The sequence below is a fragment of the Echinops telfairi genome, unplaced genomic scaffold, assembly GCF_000313985.2.
Source record: "Echinops telfairi isolate 266 unplaced genomic scaffold, ASM31398v2 ScPeMD7_5592;HRSCAF=6446, whole genome shotgun sequence".
NCBI lineage: Eukaryota > Metazoa > Chordata > Mammalia > Afrosoricida > Tenrecidae > Echinops > Echinops telfairi.
In genome coordinates this window covers 41,001,148-41,023,759 of record NW_022109491.1, presented here as the reverse complement: position 1 = coordinate 41,023,759, position 22,612 = coordinate 41,001,148, and the positions used below count along the sequence as shown (strand labels likewise).

Here is a 22,612-nt window from a genome sequence, read left to right as displayed (position 1 = left end):
TCCATGACAAAAATTTCCTCAAAGGTCTTTTAAATACTGGTAGTGGCCTTTTCTTTCTTACTGATTTTTTATATTTTTATCCTTGTAGTATTATTTTATCATTACCACTTTATTTTGTTTCTGTTGATATTGTTTGTGTGGGTTTTTCCAGTTTGTGAAGCACAGAAGAAGTAGATGCATAGAGACAATAACTGATGCAAGGATTTATAGGGGATGTAGGGGTCGGGTTGGGAGTAGGAGATGGGGAGGATGAGGAAGTTGGGGGTTGTGGGGAGCAAACAAAGTATGTGGGAAGATGGAGAGAGCCCTAGAACTGATGGGGATTACACAACTCATTTAAAAGCAACTTAATCATGAAAAAAAAAGTTCAAAAATTGATTCAAGTAATGAATGCACATTTCTGTATATGATTGAATTGAACTAATGATATATGAATTATGTACCGATAAAACTAAAAAAAATCATGATGTGAAGTGATAAAATAAATATCCTAAATATCACCATGAATAAATGGAGTGTTGGTTGGAGATGAGGCTGTGGGTGATCATGTGTGTGATATTTTTCAGCAACTTTGTCAAGTTGAGAAGTATAGGGAAGCTGGTTGGCTGGTATGCCTTACAAGAGAAAATATGGCAAAGGAAAGGGATGAACTCAGAACTGTGGAAGCATGGCTCAAGTACCACATAAAAGGCCTAAAAGCTTCCACTTGTTCCATGAAAGAAAACTTCTAGATATAGCTGATATTGCCAAAAACCAAATCCAGAATCTCATGAGAAGCCGAATTATAGGGTCAGATTAATTCAAAACCTAGAACAGTGTCCAATATTAAAGTAAGGGTATCAATTAGGGAAAAAAAGAGATGGGGGATTAGGTTCTGATGATCAGAAAGCAACTAGATTCCACTGAGCCACACCAGTCAAAAGTTCCACTCCTCTCAACTGAGGAGATTAATCCACTCTCAGTAAAACAAACTACCCTTGAGGAGACCAACCCAACAGTGCATGCTGAGATGCCACATTGGACTACATCTGGAGCACTGCCTGGGGCAGATGCCTTGCAAGACATTTCTGAAAGCCTCAGGATAACACACTGTCAGCACCCATTATTGTTTCTAGATCTATAACCAGAATTAAATTTCAGAGAGTTGCTGCAAGGTATAAATGGTGATCAAGGAAGAAGTTCACTAGTAAAACATTGCTGGAGTTTTCTAATCTATAAAGACACCTGGAGAATATGAATAGGAAAAGTTACTAAGGGTGTGGGACACTGGTTCAAGGAATATAAAGTTCGATCCCTGTGAGATTATTGAAATAGGACCACTACACACAGATTCTTTATTCAGTGTTTCAGCTTGAGAGGTTAGGAGAGGATCTAATCATTTATTTGGTTGCTTCACTAAGACCTGGGCTGCAAGATAGCCAACATTATGGCAACTCAAGTGTCTGACTTACCTTGGTACACTATAGAAGAAGGTATACAAAATCTTAGGGAAATTGGGGTGTTAGAATCAACTTATCAGAACATACCTATTGACCCACAAATAGAGTACCCTTAGGTACTGTATTTTACAAAAAACATAAGGAACAAAGTTATGAAGAGAGACCAGAATCCCAGAAGACTCCTGTGATTGTTGTTTTATGTATACCAGGTTTGAGAGTTTGACATTAAGAACTGTCCTAAATTAATTAAGACACTACAACGGGGCTTTTTGAGTCCCATGATTTTATAGGGCAAGTGACAGCACATAGACAACAGAGATGCAGTGGGCATGGTTACTATAATGGACAGCAGGGTCTGGGGAGTAATTAGAGTAACCTGGCTCATGTGCATTTCAGAAGCGTGTCTCTAGGAGTGCAATAGATGGGAAGCCAACTAACTGTCTGTTAAAATAGAATTCTAGATCAAGTGAACAGCAATCTAACATGAGTCTCTAGAATAGAGAGACATGGCTCTTTAATCAGTTCCCAGACTTGAGCCAGTTTACAGGCCCACCAACCCTTTAATAAAAGGGAGGCCGTGTCCCGTTAAGAAAGGACCATGCTGCATCATTAGAGATTTATACTGTTAGTCTTCCAGCCTTCCCTAAGGGATCTATAGCCTTTTACAAGAATGGCTGCTCACTGGGGGAAAGGAAATAATCAGACTTTGGGGGATTACTGGACACTGGCTCAGAATTGACACAAATTCCCAAAGACAAAATATTTTGAAGGCCCACCAGTCAGAGTGGAGGCATATAGAGATCAAAATATCCATAGAGTTTTTAGCTCAGATTTATCTCATAAGGGGTCCACTGAGTCCCTGAACCCATTCCGTTCTCATTTCCCCAGTTCCAGAATCCATAATTGGAATAGACATACTCAGCAACTAGCAAAATCTCCATATTGGATCTCTAAAATGTGGAATGAGAGTTATAATGGTAGGAAAAGCCAAGTGTAAGCCATTTGAATTGCCTCTGCCCAGGAAAATAGTAAATCCAAAACGGATTGCAGAGGTTAGTGCCACTTTGTAGGACTTAAAGGATATAGGGGGTGGTAATTCTCACTATATTCCCACTGAATTCACCTTTTGGCCTGTGCAGAAGGCAGGTGGATCTTTGAAAATGACAATGGATCTTCTTAAACTTAATAAGGTTGTAACTCCAATTGCAGCTGCTGTTACAGATGTGGTTTTGTTGCTTGAGCAAATTAATACTTCTCCTGGTACTTGGCAATGGAGGTATTGATCTGGCCAATGCTAATTTCTCAATCCTATTTTTGAAGGTGTAGAAGAAGCAATTTGCCTTCAACTAGAAGGGGCAACAATATACTTTCACAAATCTCCCTCACAGGTATATTAATTATTCAGTACTCCAACAGTTTCCACCAGATGACTGTCAAATTGTCATATGTGATTGCCTCTGTGTTACTGTGATGCTAGAATTTCAATACCAGAAAGGTCACCCACAGTGAACAGATTTCAGCCAAGCTTCCAAGAACAGAACGCTTCTATGCACTTAGGAGATGTTAGCCACTGAAAACCTTATGAATAGAAGTAGGCCATTATCAGATACTGAAAACTTCATGAGCAGTAGCAGAATATTGTCAGATATAACACCACAAGAGGAGCCATTTAGGTTGGAAAGCACTCTCAATATGACTGAGAAAGAGTTGCCTTCTCAAAATAGAGTCAGTCATAATGACATGGTGAGAGTAAAGCCTTCAAAACTAAAGCCTTCGGAACCTTCATTTGCTGATGGGACACAATTCACAATGAGAAGAAACAGCAGTAAACATTTACAAATAATTGGACAATGATGTATATGAAATATAATTTAGGAAAATTGGAAATTATAAAAAATTTTATGAAATGCATAAAGATCAATATCCTAGGCCTTAGCTGAAATAAACTGGTATTGGCCATTTTGAATCAGGCAGTCATATGGTTTACTATGCCAAGAATGACAAATTCAAGAAGAATGGTGTCATATTCAAAAAGAACATTTTGAAATCAACTATGAAGTACAATGCTGTTTGTTATAGGTTAATATCTAGTGGCATACATGGAAATCCAGTTTAAACAACTAGTATTCAAATGTACACAGAAACCACTAAAGCTAATAATGAAGAAATTGAAGAATTTTTCCAATATATTCTGCCTAAATTGATCAAATATGCAATCAAGATGCTTTGATAAATATTGCTTATTGGAATGCAAAATATGAAAACAAAGAGGAAGTAACAGTAGGAAAATATGGCATTTCTGATAGAAATTAAGCTGGGACTTTCATAGTAGAATTTTTCAAGACCAACTACTTGCTCACAGCAAATACTTCTTTTCAACAACACAAACAGCAACTCTACACGTAGACTTCTCCAGAAGGAACACACAAAAGTCAAATTGACCAGATCTGTGGGAAGAGACAACGGAGAAGCTCAATACTGGCTGCTAAAACAAGACCAGGCACTGACAGTGAAACAGATAATCAATTGCTCATATATAAGTTCAGATTGAAGCTGAAGAAAAGGGAAACAAGTCCACGAGAGTCAAAATATGACCATGTCTATCTCACCTGAATTTCATTAACATCTCAAGAATAGATTTGACATAGTAAACACTGATGACAGAAAACCTGATGCCCTGTGTAATGACATCAAAAAGATCATACAGGAAGAAAGCAAAAGATTATTTAAAAGACAGAAAAGATTAATGTAGATGTCAGAAGAGACTCGAAATTTTGTTCTTAATTGCAGTGCACCTAAGGCAAATGAAAGAAATTAAGTAAAGAGCTGAACTTGGTCATTTCAAAAGGCAGCCCAAAATTACAAAGTGAAGTATTATATGAAATGTACAAAACCCGAGAGTTTTTTTTTAAACCACTAAACAGTATATCTCTGGCTGAAAGAACTCAAGAAAAAATTTAAGCCTCGCATTGCAAAATTGAAATATTTGATGATCAAACTATTGACTGGTGTAGAAAGCATCAAAAGAAAATGGGAAGAATACAAAGAACCGCTGTAACAAAAAGAAATTGTCAACATGCCACCACTTCAGGAGGTAGCAGATGAGCAAGAACCAGTGGTATTAAACGAGGAAGTCCGAACTGCACTGAATAAATTAGCCAAAAACAAGACACCAGGAATTGATGGAATGCCAATTGAAATATCTCAAAAACTGATAAAGCACAGGTTGCACTCATTTCTCTATGCCAAGATGTCTGGAAGATGGCTAACTGGCTAACTGGAAGAAACCCATAAATACTCATTTCCAAATAAAGGTCACCCAACAGAATGTGCAAATTATAGAAGAAAATTATATTAACATGTGAGTACAATTTTGCCAAAGATTATTCAACAGTAGCTACAACAATCCATTGACAGGGAGCTGCCAGAAATTCAAGGCAGATTCAAAAGAGGAGGTAGAACAGATGATATCATTGCTGACATCAGATGGATCTTGGCTGAAATCAGAGAATACCCCAAAGATGTTTTATTGATTATACAAAGTTATTTGAATGTGTGGACCATACAAACAATGAATAACCTTGAGAAGAATGAGAATTCCAGGAAACTTCATTGTGCTCATCAGGAATATTTACATGGACCAAGGGCAGTCATTCAAACCAAACAAGGAAATACTGCATGGTTTTAAGTCAAGAAGGAGGTGCATCAGATGGGTTGCATCCTCACACCATACTTATCCAATCTGTATGCCGAGTAAATAAACAGGGAAACTGGATTATAGAAGAAGAAACTGGTAGGATTGGAGGAAGTCAACCTTCAGGTCTGAAAATGAACTCACCCCACAAGGCTCAATATTCAGCCAAATAATACAGTATGATCTCCTAAACACATACTGAAGCCCTAGCCCAGTATGAATGTGACCTTGATTAAAAACAGAGGTTTTGTTATTGTTGTTAAATGAGATCATACCAGACTAGACTGAACCTTAATCTAACTTTTGCTTAGTGGTGTTTTATTAAAGAGTAGAGCAGACACAAAAATATTTTCAAATACAAGGAGAAGGTGCCATGTGATGAAATATCTATAAATAACAAAGGGATATCAATAATGGCCAGCAACCACTAGGAATTGGGAGAGATGCTGAAACAGTTCTTTCCCAATGCTCTCCACAGGAAAAACCATGGTTAATACCTTGATTTTGTACTTTTATCTTCAAAAAATGTTAAAAATAAATTTCTGTTCTTTAAAGCTATGTACTTTATGGTATTGAAAGCCATTTTTGCCCTTTTCTATCCCTGTCTAAACTGTGTCACTATCTTGCCAAAAATGGTCATTCAGTAATTTTCTGGTAGTGATAGAAAAATTAACCCAGTAAGAATGGGTAGTCACTGCCTACCAATCTAGCCTTATTTTACACAATGCCTCAACACACTCCAACCCATGATCACTGATTCCAGCCTGCCAAAGCTCAGGCCAGGTGATGAGAACAAGGTGTGGTCCAGTATATGAAAGTGTAGGGGTGGTATTCAACCTATCAATCAGTTCACAGCTTGTTGGTTCCTTCGTGGGAGTGGCCTTCACATAAGGAAGACCCAGGAATCCTCCCTCTCTCTGCCACTGATCCTGAGAGCTGCCAGAGCACTACCATGTTTCCACCAACTTTAGATCCATTTGACTTTGCACTCGCCAGCCTTTGGTCTTCCTGCATTCTGCATCATTCTATGTGACTGTGTGAATCTGAAGAGGAATTTATGGACTCGTATGGGACTTAGTGTCTTGATTTAGACTGCACTAGGATGCTTTCTTAATTATATAATTACTTCTTGATATGAAGCTCTTTCTTATACATATGAGTGTCAATAGATGTGTTTCTCTAGTCAATCCAGTTCTAACACACCTGGTAAGTACTCACCTATAAAATGTATGCCCCCTCCTTTTTTTATGGTTGAGCCAGCAAAGAGGATTTTTAAACAGTAATTTTCTGGTAGTAATTGAAAAACATTGGTGACTTTTATTCAACATTAAAGCTTATCTGTTCCTAATTTGGACTGAGGTTAAAAATGTCCATTGAAATTGGGAACCAATTGACTTAGTCTATACATTTCTGGTCCACCCTAATCTTGAGATGTTAGGATATAAAGTCAGCTCATTATTTATTTGCATTTTTACCTAGTAAGGGCATTTTATACATCTGTCCAACCTACTGCCACTGAGTCGATTCCAACCCATTGCAACAACCTATATGGGATTTTCCAGGCTGTAAATCTTTATGAGAGCAGATAAACTCTGCAGAGTGGCTGATGTGTTTAAACAATGCCACCAGGGCTCCATTAGAAGTAACATATAAAAGTAGACCTCCCAGCAAGTTTAAACATGGCTGGGATAGTTAGGTTTATTGTGCCAACTAGACTTCTATAGGAACATGTGGACAGCGTTTAATCAGGTAACAGCTTGAATGGAGGGCAACCGAGATAAATGTTTTCCAAGGCTGGCATCCCATCTCCCTGTCTCCCTGATGATCAGACCAGCATGCTGCTGCTTGAGCTAGTTCTTTGCCTAAAGGGTGTGCTGCACTACCTATGGGTTGAGCCAACCCGTGGATCCTGTGGCCTTGCTGTGCATCACTAGAGCTTGAGACCCCATCGGGGCTTGCTTCAATATGCTCCCACACTGCTGACTGCTACTGTCCATATTCTGCTGTCTGCTGCCTGCATTAACTTAACTTCTCTTGCCTGAGGGAAGACTCCACTGTCTGCATCCTTGACCTTAGACCTGCAGTCCTCATGAGTTGAAGGACCTTCAGTATATTAACTGTTCCACATATGTGAGTTGAACTGAGCCCTCTGTACTGCTGTGTGGACTAACTAGCCATTATATTTCTTCCCGCTGTATAAACCTATTATATATAAAATCATGTTTCCTACTTTTGCTTCTCTATAGAACTCTGCCTAACACAATTGCTAAGTATTAATGTGGTCAGTAAGAACACCCCAAATTAACTTAGAAATGCTGTCAAGAAATGGTGGCTATGCTAAAGCCTGATTTTAAAACTACATGTTGATCCTCTGCATCAGGAATGTAATGTGTCATTCCTATAATTATCTATTGTACCCTGAGAAAATTACTTGGTAAACAATTTCAGAGAACACATTTTGTTTGCTTAAGGGTTTTACATAAGGAGCCTTGGCATAGTGGGTTACATGTTGAATTGCTAAGTGTAAAGTCAGCAGTTTAAAAGCACTAGCCACTCCTCAAGAGAAAGATGCTTTCTTCTCCCCTAGAGTGACAGTCGCAGAGACACAGAGGGACAGTTCTACACTGTCCTATAGGATCACTATAAATTGGAATCCACTTAATAGTCATGAGTTTGGAGAAGGGTTTTACTTGCTGCTTAGGAATCCAGGCCTGAAACAATTCTCATAACAAACTTTTCTTCAAAATCAACTTTAGAATTCCATATATCCTCTCTACCATCATGAAATGAGAGTCTCATGATGGTTTAGTTGCCAGATAAACCCACTGATGATTACTCTGTACCTCTAAAGAAAAAGAAATATATGTAATCTACTACTAAGTAGATTACTCAGTTCTGTAACCATTACCTAAATTTGAACCAAATACTGGATTTTCCTGAAGTTCCTTGGTTTTGTTATCATTTTATTGACATACAATTCAATGGTTTAAGTAAATTTCTAAGAGTTGTATATTCAACACTAGACTCAATGTTATAACATTTTTGTAATTCTTGAGTCCATTATTAGCTCTTCATTTCCCTCCAACTTCCCCTGCCATAACCCTAAGAAATTATCAATCTAGTTACTGTCTTTATAGATTTACCTATCCTGAATTTTATATAAAGAAGTACATACAGAAAAAAAATCCAACAACAAACTAAAACACAAAAACCTCAGTCCAAAAGAAAGCAGAAAAAGTAGAACAAATTTTTTAAATTTTTCATTAGGGTAAACAAATTATATGATGTATTTTAACCTATCTCAGCAGTAATACACTTTTCAAGGCAAGGCTATAAACATCCTTGGTCAGTGGACCCCCTTTTATTTTCTTGTGAAAATTTCTGAGCAGTCTTTTCCTTGAATCATAGAATTAAGAATCATTTAGACCTTGTGATTGAGAATTTGAAAATTCCCTTTCAGATCAGTAATAGCTCTTTACTTGTAATTCAACCATACTTGCTATTTTGTTCTAGGACATTGGACTCCTGGTCCATTCCTTTTGTCACTACCTACAGAAGTCTACAGCTTCTCTCCAGCCAGATGAGTAGTGAACTACTGTGTATCTCTCCCACAGCCTGCTCTATCCAGAAGCTGCTTTCATTCTATGTTGAAAGGAACTTCCTCAGAGCCCATTGGCCCAAGAGTAAAGAAATGGTTGCTTAGCAACCAAATCACAGACCTAAGAAGAGGAAACTAGTGGGCCAGCCTCTTAGTTCTGCCTGTATTACTGTGAGGAACAGCTGCTTAGGAGAAGATGAAGTCCTTGTACCTGTTAATAGAGATATTGATTCTTGGAGTCATGATTAAAAGTAAGTTCTTGTATCTCTATGGTTCTCAATAAGAATTTTTCCTCTTTGCTCTAACAGAATTGAGGCATGACACTGATTGGAGAATAAAATAACCTCACAGTTTTCTCAATTGACACTGCTCTGTGATGTTGTTATTGGGTATGATCAAATTGATTCTGACTCATGATGATCCCCCCCACCCCCACCCGAGTCTACAAAGCAGAACTGCCACATTAGATTTTTTTTAATTATTATAATATCAAGGAAGCAAATTGGCAGGCCTTTCTACCACAGAGCCACCAATATTTTGTTTAGAAGACAGCTTTGGGCCACCAAGTCTCTTTTGTTCTTAAATAAGTGCTTTAAAATTTTGTGTGTGTGTGTGTGTGTGTGTGTGTGTGTGTGTGTAAGAAATAAGAGAAAATCCTGGTCAAATTTATAAGGAAAACACTACAGTAATTTTTATAGAGAAGGGCTATTTGGAAGGGGTTGTTAAATTTTGTTAAATATAGAATATTATAAAGGCTTAGTTTTTGGACTTTAAAGAAACCATATAGAAATCAAAGAATAGAAAATATGATATTAACATATATATCTATTTGAAAGGGCTTTAAAAAGTTAATGAAAAAAAATTCATTATCTTTCCATTTCATTTTTCTATGAACATTGTGGAGCCCCCTCATTTGTGTGTGTCGCCTTATAATCTTTTAAGTATTTCTTACTCTACTTCCAAAACTTTGATGTTTCCTAACTAGTTACTGTCTGAAAATGGAATATTTTCTTCCAATATTGTTTCTGTTTTTATTCACCATGAATTCAACTCAAGAAATATTCACTTGGGCCTCTCACAATATACAAAAACACTTTCAAGGTAGATTAAGATCTAAATGTACAAACTAAAATTATAAAATTAAAAAAAATTTTAGAAGAAAATTCTAGGGCAACTCTGTCAGGTCTAGTTTTAACTATGTATTTGTGAAAAAACACACAAAACAAAAATCCAAATGTATAAATGAGACCGCATAAAATTTTTTTTAAACTTACATTCGTAAACAGCAACAAAAGACCACTTCACTGCCCTCTAGTCAATTCTGACTCGTGGCGACCCTATAGAACAGAGTAGAACTGCACCTGGTTTTTCACGACTGTCACTCCTTACAGGAATAGAAAACGCCAAGAGCAGCTAGTGGTTTTGAACTGCTGACCTCTACGTTAGTAGCCCACCTGACTCCTATTCATCAGAAGACTATAAAAAAAATTGAAAAGACAAGCTACAACTGGAAGAATATCTTTTGAAACCATATATCTGATAAAAATCTAATAACCAAAAAATATAAATAAACTTTGGCAGCTTAGCAACAAAAATATAAATAACTCAATCATAAAATGGGCAAAGAACTTGCATAGATATTTCACCTGAGAGAGCATTAAAGTGACCGCCACACACATGAAAAGATGCTCAATATCATAAGGCATAGAGAGATGCAAACCAAAACCATAATGAGACATTTTACTTCCACTATAATGGCTAAAAGTAGCATATTTGATGCTACTGATAACACAAGGTCTACAGTGAAAATCCACCAGCCGCTCCATAGGAGACAGAAGATATGTTCTGCTCCTGAAAGGTTTAGTCTTAGGAACCTTAAGAAGCAACCCTCTGTCTGAGAGGGTTGGCATGAGTCAGAATCAACTCAATGGCAGTAAATAAAGACAGCTAAGATTTTTTTAAATTACAAATTTTGGCAAATTTGTAGGGAAATAAAAACACATCTAATGTTGGTGGGAATGCTACCTGGTACAGCCCTTGTAGAAGACAGCGTGATGGTTCCTCCAAAAAACCTAACAAATAGAACAACCACAACTGTATTACTTTTATTGGTGTTATTTTGGATCTTGTGGAATTGGATTACCTTTACTTTAAGTTATTTTACCTCATAACTCTAAATGAGGCAAGAATACACTGCCAGCATACAGAACATCTATCCTTGAAAGGAAGCGGGAGAGACGAGGTCTGTTGTGGTCAACTTGATTCGATGACTATTAGAGAAAGGCTGATGCCGCACTGGAAGCACTCATCCATGCCATGGAAGCTGAAAGATGTTACCTCACCAAACAACAGGAAGACGCCCATATCTGAGTCCATTCAGAATAAAGGTGGCCCAGCAGAATGTGGAAATGATGGAAAACATTGTCATGAAAATAATTTTTAAATGGCTGCGGAAATAACTTGAGAGGGGCTGCCAGGTATTCAAGCTTGTTTCAAAAGAAGATATAGAAAAAAAAAGATTTCATTACTGATGTCAGGAGGATTTTGTTGAAAGCAGAAAATATAGACAGATATTTACTTGTGTTTTATGGATTATGCAGACATCCAACTGTGTTGATCATAACAAACTATGGATAACACAGAAAAATGGGATTCCAGACACTTAATTATGTTCTTATAAAACCTGTATGTATTAGGCCCATTAACCAGAGAAACAAATTCAGTGATACTCATATATATGTAAGCAATCTTCCTTATTCAGTGTATAACTTTCACATGCATATGAGGCAATAGAGAATACCATGGCTTGGGTCAGGTACACCTTAGTCCTCACAGTAACAGCCTTGCTTTTCAATACTCTAAAGAGGTCTTAAGGAACAGATTTAACTAATGCAATATGATTTTTTTAAATCATATGCTTGTGTTTTGTTGACCATTTTTGACTGCTGCTTTCAGGAACATTAATTGTGGATCCAAGCAAGACAAAATCCTTTACAACTTCAACCTTTTCTACATTTATCATGACATTAACCATTACTTAAGTTGTGAGGATTCTGGTCTTCTTTACATTGAGTTGTAATCCATATTGAAGGATGCAACCCTAGACCTTCATCAACAAGTGCTTCAAGTCTTCCTCACTTTCAGCAAGGAAGGTTGTGTCATCTACATATTGCAGGTTGTTAATAAGCCTTCCTCCAATCCTGATGCCACATTCTTCTTCATATAATCCAGCTTCTCTGAGGATTTGCTCACCATACAGATTAAGTAAATATGGTGAGAGGATATAAACTTAATGCACACCTTTCCTGGTTTGAGCCACACAGAATTCCCTTGTTCTGTTTGTGTAACTGCTCTTGATTCATGTACAAGTTCTGGGTAATAACAATGAAGTTTTCTGGAATTCCCATTCTTCTCAAGGTTATCCACAGTTTGTTATGATCACATACCTTTGAATAATCAATAAAACACGAGTAGACAGCTTTCTGGGATTCTCTCCTTTGAGTCAAGATCTATCTAACATTCCTTGTTCCACATCCTCTTCTGAATCTGGCCTGGCCTCTGGCCTGTCAGTGTAGACTATAGCTTTCAGCATGGATTGCGCATCAACAGAAAGAGATAAAAAGTCTCACAACTGTACCAATAAGCCACAATTACAACAATACTAGTTGCCCCGAATTCAACACTCTTTAGGTAAAACAAAGCCCACTCTGTGCAAGGAGACATTAGATGTTCTACTTAGATCAATGGTTCTCAACCTTCCTAAAACTGTGACCCTTTAATACAGTTGCTCATGTTGTGGTGTCCCCCAGGCATAAAATTATTTCCATGTCTACTTCATAACTGTAATTTTTCTACTGTTATGGATCAGGTGACCCCTGTAAAAGGGTCATTCGACCCCCAAAGGGGTTGCGACTCACAGGTTGAGAACGACTGACTTAGATGATTTAAAAATTTTTTTTTCTATTTGGGGCAAGCTTTATATTACACTTAAGAATATGGATACATCAGTGGTAAATCATCAGACAAATAAATAATTTTTATATTTAATAGTGTATGCCATCAAAAAGTTTTGATATGAAACTAGCCTTGGAAAGGGACTAAATTTTCATTCCATTCTAGAATTGTAGTTTTAAAAAAACACCTCTCTGCCTTAGAGTACAATATCACTAATATCATATGCCATAGTTCAAATTTAGCAGAACATCAACAGGATGCTGCCAGAAATTCAAGTCAGATCCAGAAGAGGACTTGGACTGAGGGATATTATTGTTAACATCAGGTGGATCATGGCTGAAAGCAGAAAACACAACAACGATGTTTGCTTGTATTTTGCTGACCATGTAAAGGCATTTGATTGTGTGGATCATAACAAACTATGACTAACAATACAAAATATTGGCATTCCTAAACACTTTTTTGTGTTCATGTGGAATCTAAACACAGACCTAGAGACAGTTGCTCAAAAAGAACATAAGAATGATGCATGCTTTAAAATTAGGAAATGTATATGAGCGCTGAAGACAAATGGGTGCACAAGCAAATGTGGCAAAGAAAGCTGATGGTGCCTGGCTATCAAAAGTTATAGTGTCTGGGGTCTTAAAGGCTTGAAGGTAAACAAGCGGCCATCTAGCTCAGAAGCAACAAAGCCCACATGGAAGAAGCACACCAGCCTGTGAGATCACGAGGTGTCAAAGGGATCAGGTATCAGGCATCATCAGAACCAAAAATCTTACTTTAGCAAATGAGGGGGGAGTGTGGAGTGGAGACCCAAAGCCCATTTGTAGGCTACTGGAGATCCCCTTGAAGAGGGGTCTCAGGGAGGAGACGAGCCAGACAGGGTGTGATATAGCAACGATGAAAAATACAACTTTAGTTCCTAAAGGTTTCCTTCCCCCCACCGCACTATCATGATCCGAATTCTACCTTGCAAGTCTGGCTAGACCAGAGGATGTACACTGGTACAGATAGGAACTGGAAACACAGGGAATCCAGGGTGGATGAGCACTTCAGGACCAGTTGTGTGAGTGGCGATACTGGGAGTGTAGAGGGAGAGTGGGTTGGAAAGGGGGAACCGATTACAATGATCTACATGTGACCTCCTCCCTGGGGGATGGACAAAAGAAAAGTGGGTGAAGGGAGACGTCAGACAGGGCAAGAAATGACAAAATAATAATTTATAAATTATCAAGGGCTCGTGAGGGAGGGGACAGCGGGGAGGGAGAGGAAAAAATGAAAACCTGATGCCAGGGCTTTAAATGGAGAGCAAATGTTTTGAGAATGTTGAGGGCAATGAATGTACAAATGTGCTTTACACAACTGATGTATGTATGGATTGTGATAAGAGTTGTATGAGCCCCTAATAAAACGATTAAAAAAATAAAAATAAAATTAGGAAATGTGTACATCAGGGTTGTATCCCTCTATCATAGTTACTCAGTCTCTGTGTTGAGCAAAAAGTCAGAGAAGTTGGACTCTATGAAGAAGAATGTGGCATCAGAATTGTAAGAAGGCTTGTTGACCGATCTGTAACATGGAGAAGATTAACCTTGCTTGCTGAAAGCGAGGAGGACTTGGAGCACTTGCTGATGAAAATCAAACACTACAACTTTCAGTATTGATTGAAACTCAACATAAAGAAAACAAAAATCCCCCAAACTGGATCAGTAGACAACATCATTTAAAAAATAGTGAAATGATTGAAGTCAAAGATTTTGTTTTGCTTGGACCCACAATTAACAAGAGGCAGACATCAAGATATTACACAATGCATTGCACTGGTCAACTACTTTACCACACAAGACCTGTTAGGAATTTTAAAGAACAAATATATCAAACCATGGTATTTCCAATCACCACACATGCATATGAAAGCTGGACCATGAATAAGGAATACTGAAGAATTGATGCATTTGAATCATGTTATTAGTGAAGAATATTAAAAATACCATGGACTGCCAAAAAAAAAACAAACAAACAAAAACAATGTTCCTTAAAAGCAAGGATGGCAATACTTTGCTTCACATATTCATACTTTGGAAATGCTACCACGAAAGACCAGTCTCTGGAAAACGACATCTGTTTGGAAAAGTAAAGGGTCAATGAAAAAGAGGCAGACTCTTACTGAGATGGATTTATATGGTGGCTGAAACAATGGATTCACACATAGCAATAGATTTGAGGATGGTGCAACAGGATACTGTAGAGCTAGGTTTCTGAGGCTGTAAATCGTTATGGTTGCAGGTAGCCTGATCTTGTGGAATTGTAGTTCTAGCTCCACTTAATATGTGTCAGCTGTTTTACATACATTATCTCCAAGGTCAACAACAATCCAGTAAAATGGCAAGCACAAAATATTTATATTCGTGTGAAAACTGATACCAAGAGATAATTAGTAACTTGTTCAAGGTCATACAGGTAAGGTAGGATTCAGGTCTGACTCCAGAGTTCTTGCTGTTTCCAAAACCTGTCCCAACACTATGAAAAGATTCTCATTTTAAATGTAAATGACAGGCCATTTTCTTTGCAAAAAGCATTTTATGCACAAAATTTTATGGAACAGTTCTATTTTCTTAACAACAAACACACAATTTTAAGTATGTAGTATAATCATAGAGTTTTAATTTCTTAACCCATTTTGAGATAAAAGAATTTTCAAGTAAGGAAAAAGTTGCAGCTTACAAAAGAATTGCCCATATGGTTTTTGGGACATCAAAGGAATCCCCTCAGATTTATAGAAAACCTATAAGATTTTTAAAAACATTTATACTGAAAAGCACCACTTTGTACTTAGGTACTTATTTCTATGAGCAAGAAGAAGAATTAGAAAACTACTCGGCAAAGGAAAGACAATTCAGAGTGCAGAACCAAGAGCTTAGAGGAAGTTTTCAGAAGCTAATGAGAACAGAGGATTTGTTACTTCAGTAAACAAACATATGATGTAAAGGGGAAAAACAACCAACCAGAGGGTGACAAGCTGTCCTTCATTTCAGCTTGTCTCATGCCCCCAATTCCCATGAGATATTTATTATGAGTGAATTACGCAATCCCTGAAAGTGTTCAAAGAGTTAAAAAAAATATTGTCAGAAAAGTTGCTATAAGTTCAGCAGAAGCAAAAAGGGGTTTTTCCAAAAATGAACATCATATGTTCAAAGACATCACCTAGCAGTTTCCAATACATCAAACACAATGACTATTAGTCTAATTGACCTACCTCTAAAGGAAGAGGATTCTACTCCTACAATAAAATGATAGTTAAGCATAACTCACCCAGCCAATGACAGTGCACCTAATTCTTTGAGTGTGGCAAGGAATGTCCTAAAATTAGTTTGCTGGAAAACCTTACTCCATCCACCCTAAAGCTCTGGTTTTTGCCTTTTTAATCCCACAACTCAAGGAACATTTTAGAGGAATACATTTTGATCCCCTCCAGTATACCATAATTGCTGTTAACGTGGGTGTGAGTTCTTGGAGGAAGGATTAAAACGAAAAAGCAAGTCAATTCTGACTCATCACTGCCATTGAGTTGATTTCAGCTCATAGACACCCCATAGGACAGAGTAGAAGTATCCCTATGGATTCCCAAGGCTATAGAGTTTTATGGGAGCAAAACCCCTCTTTCACCCATGGAGTGACTAGTTGATTTGAACTGCCATTTTTACAGTTATCAGCCCACTATCTAACACACAGCACCATCAGGCCTAGAGATAGAAGCACTGCCTTCAGAAATAATATAGCCTTAGATGGAGAATATGTCAAGATACAACTTCACACCTTGATAGTTTTGTTTAAGAAAGTTATTATTTTTATAGCAGTACTTTTTGACTCACCCTCATATGTAAGTAATGTCCAGCACTATTCAAAAATTAAGTCTACCAGTTGATATGTATATGTTTTATTAGTATTAATGGTCTATACTTACTTTATAATAGTTGTCTGCCATTGGGTCAGCTTTGATTCAACAGAACACAATGTTGCCCAGTCCATCATGCTCATGATAGCCGTCATGTTCTAGCCCATTGTTGCAGCTATTGTGCTAGTCCATCTCCCCAGGGTTCTTTCTCACCCTTACTAGTCCTCCACTTCCCCTAACATATGTCCTTCACCAGAAATCAACCCCATCTGATGGTGTATCTGTCCTGGTGGTACTATGGCGTAAGTATTGTGCTGCTAACAGCAAAGTCAGTAGTTCAAACCTGCCAGCTGCACTGTGGAAGAAAGGTCAGGCTGTCAGCTCCCACAAAGAAATACAGTCTCAAAGACTGTATATAGGGTCACTATGAGTCAAAATCAACTCAATGACTGTGGTTTTGGGTTTTAGGTTTGGGGTGACATGGCTAAAAGCAAATGAGTCAGACACTGTTCTGTGATGATCCATAAAGTTTTCTTTGGCTAATTTTTATGAGTAGATTTCCAGGCCCTTCTTCCTAGTCTGTCTTAGTCTGGAAGTTCTATTCAAACTTGTCCACCTTGGATGACCCTGTTTGCATTTGAAATACCAATGGCATAACTTCTAGCATTCCACCAACATGCAAATCATCACACTGAGACAGCACAGACAGACTGGTAGTGGTACTTCATAATAAGATTAATTAAACATGGCTTGTGAAAATTGCTTTTCTGAAGTTTCAAAGCCTGATGGAGTCATAAATGGTCTTTCATGCATCTCACTCCCTCTCACTGCCATTGAGTTGTTTCCAATTCTCACTGCCATTGAATTGATTCCGACTCATAGAGATGCTATTGGACAGAGTGGGTTTCTGACACTAACATTTAACAGAAATAGAAAGCCTCATCTTTTTCCTGTGGAGAAGCTGGTGGTTTCAAACTGCTGACCTTGTGTTAGCTGTCCAATGTGTAATCCACTACCAATATAGATCTACAATATATATAATTTATATGCAGATAGTATTATATATCTATATATATATACACACACACGGAAGTTATTTTAATGCTTCAATTTTGCTCTTCCCCCTTTCATAACCATTCTGACCAGTATTTAGATCTGATGAGTAAGGAATCTAGACAGTTTATCAGGCTCTTCTCTCTTTTCCAAAAAGGCCTATCAGACACTTCTGATAAAAAAAAACACTTCCTATTTTATTTGTGGAATATGCAAAGAAAAACAGTGTACATAGTTACACAGGCGATCACATCAGAACAGTAAAACAGTGACAGTATTCCAATAAACAACTGTGTATGTGGTCCTTTCTTCTCCTATTTTCACCGCCCCCCCCCCCACCCCCCCATCTTACTTTCCTATCCTTCCTCTCTAGCCCTTCCCTCACACCTCTGGTATTGTCTTATACTTCAAAGTTTTTGCTTTGGTGTAAAACCATTTTTTTTCTTTATAATAACATGTCATGAAATATTTATCTTTATGAGATTGACTAACTGCTGAACATAATGTCCTCCAATTTTGTCCATGTTTGACTGGTTTGTCATTATTTTTTTAAGGATTCATGGTACTCCATGTGTGTATGTACCAGAGTTTATCGATCCATTTCTCCATAAATGTGGTTTTTTATTGTTTCCATCATTTTGCTATTACATAAATTGCTGTGATAAGCATGGGTGTGCACATATCTCTGTGTTTTCCTCTTTATTTCTTTAGGGTATATACCAAGTAGAAAGATTATGGAGCCATGAGATATTTGTATTCGCATTGTTGAGGGAAGCACTCTACTGTTTTCCACAGTGCTTGTGCAATTCAATTCAATCCCACCAGCAATGTAGAAGCATTCCAATCTCTGCACATCTTCTTCAGTATTAATTATTTTGTTTCTTTTTTATTTTAACTTTGCTAAGATTGTTGGTGTAAGCTAGTATATCATCACTGTTTTGTCTTTCTCTTATAAGTAATCAGCACAATCATGTCTTCAGGATTGTTGCCTGCCTGGATGTCATCTTTAAGAAACTCTATTCATATCTTCTGCCCATTTTTTATTGTGTTATTTGTGTTTTTCTTATTAAGGTGTAATAGTTTTCTATAGATTTGTGAAATTGGCTTTTTATTTAATATATCGTTGCCATTTTTCACAATGCATATATTCTCTTTTTACTCTTTTAATTAAGTCTTTTGATGTATGTAAATGAGAAAGTGCCAGAAGAAGCCTGCTCCTAGCACAATCACTACGGGTTCGGTAGGCGCAATTGTACAGCAATAATAAGTAAATATTATAATAAAGTTATAGAGAGCATGAGAGATAAAAGAGATATATAGAAATAAATGGAGTCAGACACATATTATGGTAGCATGCTCACCTCAGCCCCGCTTGGTGGTCCACGTGGAGGGAGTGAGAGGGAACTTTAATGCTCCCCAAGCTTTTATACTCTCTGGGGACATTGGGGACGTGCAAGCCCCCACATTACAGGTGAAGACATACGTCACAGGAAAGGGTTGTGCTACAGGTATTACAGTGATGGGAGGGGGTGATCTAGGGACATATGCACTACAGAAGGAGGAGGGATTGGGGGTGTACATGCGGCAAGATAGGCGGCAAGATAGGCGGATCCTACATTTCTGGTAACAGCTTAACTTGATTTTGGGTCTTCATAGGAACCATTATCAGTTGGGTGTGAACTCCGCCCACAGGAGCCGAGCTAATGGCCTTAGGCTCCAGAGAGAGGTAGTCCATTGTCTCCAGCAGCAGGGAGTAGGCCCAGCCCTGCTGTGGGATGAGACAGCAGTCTGGCAGCAAGTGTCTGACTTCCCCCCACAAGAAAGTCCAACTCCTCTATTTTTTCTTGTGTAGTGTGGGTGATTTTTCTTATGTTTGGTAGTATATTTATGTCTTATATTGGGGCCCTTAAGTTTGTTCCTATTTTTCATTGATGATCCTTTTATATTTTTAATTTATTTAGATCATTCATTCATCTTGAGTTCATTTTTGTACATAGTGTGAGATAGGGGGCCTGTTTCATTCTTTTGCATTTTGGAGATGTGATTTTCCCAGTACTATTTATTGAAAAGGTTATTTCTTTCCTATTTACTGGATTTTAGCCCTATATCAAAAATCAGGTGTCTGTAGATACTTGGTTGATTTTGAGTTCTTGTTTCACTCCATTGGTCTACATATCTATCTTGTACCAATAACAAACTGTTTTATTACCATGGCATATAATAGGTTTTGGAAATAGAGTCTAAAACGCTTCCTATTTTGTTTTAATAGTGTTTTGTTTGTCCTGAGTTTCTTTCCTGCCCATATGAAGTTGGTGATTGGTTTTTCCAGATCTTTGAAGAATTGTGCAGGGCCTTAGATCCAAATTGCATTGAAGATACTTGTCACATATTGATGAGTGTATAAAAACATAAAATATTATATTTCCAAAATGATGAGCTGATACCAGGAGCTTAAGCAGAAAGCAAATGTTTTGAGAATAATTATGGCTACAAATGTGCAAATGCGCTTGACACAATGGATGGATGTATGGATTGTGATAAGAGTTGTACCCCAATAAAATGATTTTTTAAAAGATTATATTTCCTCTTCTATGTTTTAATATAATCTTTAATAGATACTACTTATTTACATAAACCAAAACAAACAAGTATAAAACTTAGTGCCATCCAGTTAATTTGATTCATAGTGATCCTAAAAGGCAGGATAGAACTGCCCCTGGGGGTTTCTAAGACTGTAAATCTTTACAGGAGTGGTAAACCTCATCTTTCTCCTACAGAGCAGCTGATTGTTTTGAACTACTGACCTTTTGGTTAGCAATCCAACCCATAAGCACTATGCCATCAAGGCTTATTATTTGCAGAGATACTATTTAGTTAAATTGTAGCCTAGAAATGTTTCTACTGCCTTAATTAGCTCTATTATTTCTGAATTTTTCTATTCAATTTTAGAATGGTTAATTAAAATATTTACATTATCTCTAGTGCCAAGCTACATCTTTAAAATTGTTAATTAGCAATTATTTTGTAATGTGTTATTAGTAACACTGAATTATAACTTATTTTAAACTATTATCCTTAGAATTCTAAAGGTTACATGGAAAGTTTTAAAACTATTTTTAGTCAGATTTTAAGAAGATAAGGAAGTTTTAAAATTCCATAAAATGTTTTGTGTATTACAGATATTGAAGCAGAAAAACATCATAAAAAGCAAAAAGAAAGAAATGTCACCACACAGGTAAATATTCTACCAACTCATTTTATTTTTTAATAGAAATTTAGGCTATAGGCACTATTTGTAATATTTATTCAGTATACTCAAAACTTTTTAAACAAATACTTATTTACTATTGTTTCTGAGTTTTTAAAAATTCTGAATATCATTCATTCAACAAACATTTTACTCAATCCATTATGAAAGTCCACTTATTTTTATTTCCCCCCCTTATTTCTCTGTTTTTTGATAATGTTATTGCTGTTAAAATTGAAAACTACATTGGTGAGAGAAAGACCAGGATATTGCACCAAAGGTTGTTTCTGTCACAAAAATACCCTGGCTCCTTCTTCAAGGGTAGCAAGGGCTGTCCTCTGGGAATTTCTCTGGGAAACCTTACTCATCCACCCTACAGCACCAATCAGCCCCTTCGGGCTTCCTTTTCTTAGCCAAACTCAAAGAATATTTAAAAGGAACATGACATGAGCCCTTGCTGATTCTTAGACTGCTGTTTTAAGGTGTTTTAAAATCTATTTTAAATCAAAGAGTTCAGATTTCTTTGGGGTAGGGATCTCTGCCTTCGGAAGTGCATACACCTATGTAAGCATATGTTGAGAAACAATAGCTTCACATTTTGATATTTTAATTTTAAAACAGTTTCTATGATTTTAATCTTTTGGGTGTTTTGAAAAAAGATTTTTATTGGGAATTGGCTGAAGGGTTGCAGAGCAGATAATCAATTTTACATTCTAGGTTGTCTATGCACTCTGTTTCATTTAATTAATTACAATCTTTTCAGTGTAACATCCCCAATTCCACCTCCTCCCTGTGTTTCTTGTCTCTTTTCCTCTTTCTTTTCTAACACCTCTGAACTTTGTACTGGAGAAATGCTGCCCTGTGGTCCCAAATACTCGATTATTCTAAGTTATGCATACCTGAGGAGGGTTTTATTAACCTTGTAGATCTATTATTTGGCTTAAATTGAGCCATATGGGAAAATTCACTTCTAGACTCCGAGGGATCAAGTTGAGTTTTATTCTACATCTTTTCCCCACTCTATCCAGGAACTTCTAAGGCAGTGGTTCTCAACATGTGGGTCACAACCCCTTTGGGGGTTAAACGACCTTTTCACAGGGCTCACCTAAGAACATCAGAAAAAACATATTTTCTGATGGTCTTAGGAACCAAGATACCGCTCCTTTATCTGTCTCCTGGTGGGTGCGCCCACATGCAGATATGCCCACATATGAGTACCTGGCATGAAGACTCTTACCCATGTTATGCCATGCTTCAAGACAAAATTTCATTTATTTATAATTAGAAATAAATATTTTACAATATAGAATTACATATTGTTTTGTGATTAATCACTGTTTTAATTATGTTCAATTTGTAACAATGAAAATACATCCTGCGTATCAGATATTTACATTATGATTCATAACAGTAGCAAAATTACAGTTATGAAGTAGCAACGAAAATAATTTTATGGTTGGGGGCCACCACAACATGAGGAACTGTATGAAAGGGTCACGGCATTAAGAAGATTGAGAATCACTGTTCTAAGGTCTTTTCAGAGCAGTTGGTAATGGTAGGCACCTACTTTTCTGGTCTCAGGGGTTGTGGAGACTGTGGTCAATTATTCCGTTGGACTAATGGTTCAATGTGTCTTTAGATTATCTTCCCTCTTCTTTACTACAGACAGAAAGATCAATTGTTCCACCTTAGATTGCTACTCATGAGCTCTTAAGACCCTAGTCACTACTCA

At 37.2% G+C, this 22,612-nt stretch overlaps 1 protein-coding gene across 1 annotated transcript in view; it reads left to right on the top strand.

Moving 5' to 3' along the window:
- Positions 1–2,413: 2,413 nt before the first annotated feature.
- Positions 2,414–22,612, top strand: part of SEL1L2 (SEL1L2 adaptor subunit of ERAD E3 ligase) — a 151,745-nt gene continuing 131,546 nt past the window's right edge. Inside the window, exon 1 of the mRNA XM_045295171.1 lies at positions 2,414–2,491. Within this exon, the coding sequence (XP_045151106.1) occupies positions 2,414–2,491 (78 nt within the window). The remainder of the gene's footprint in view (positions 2,492–22,612) is intronic.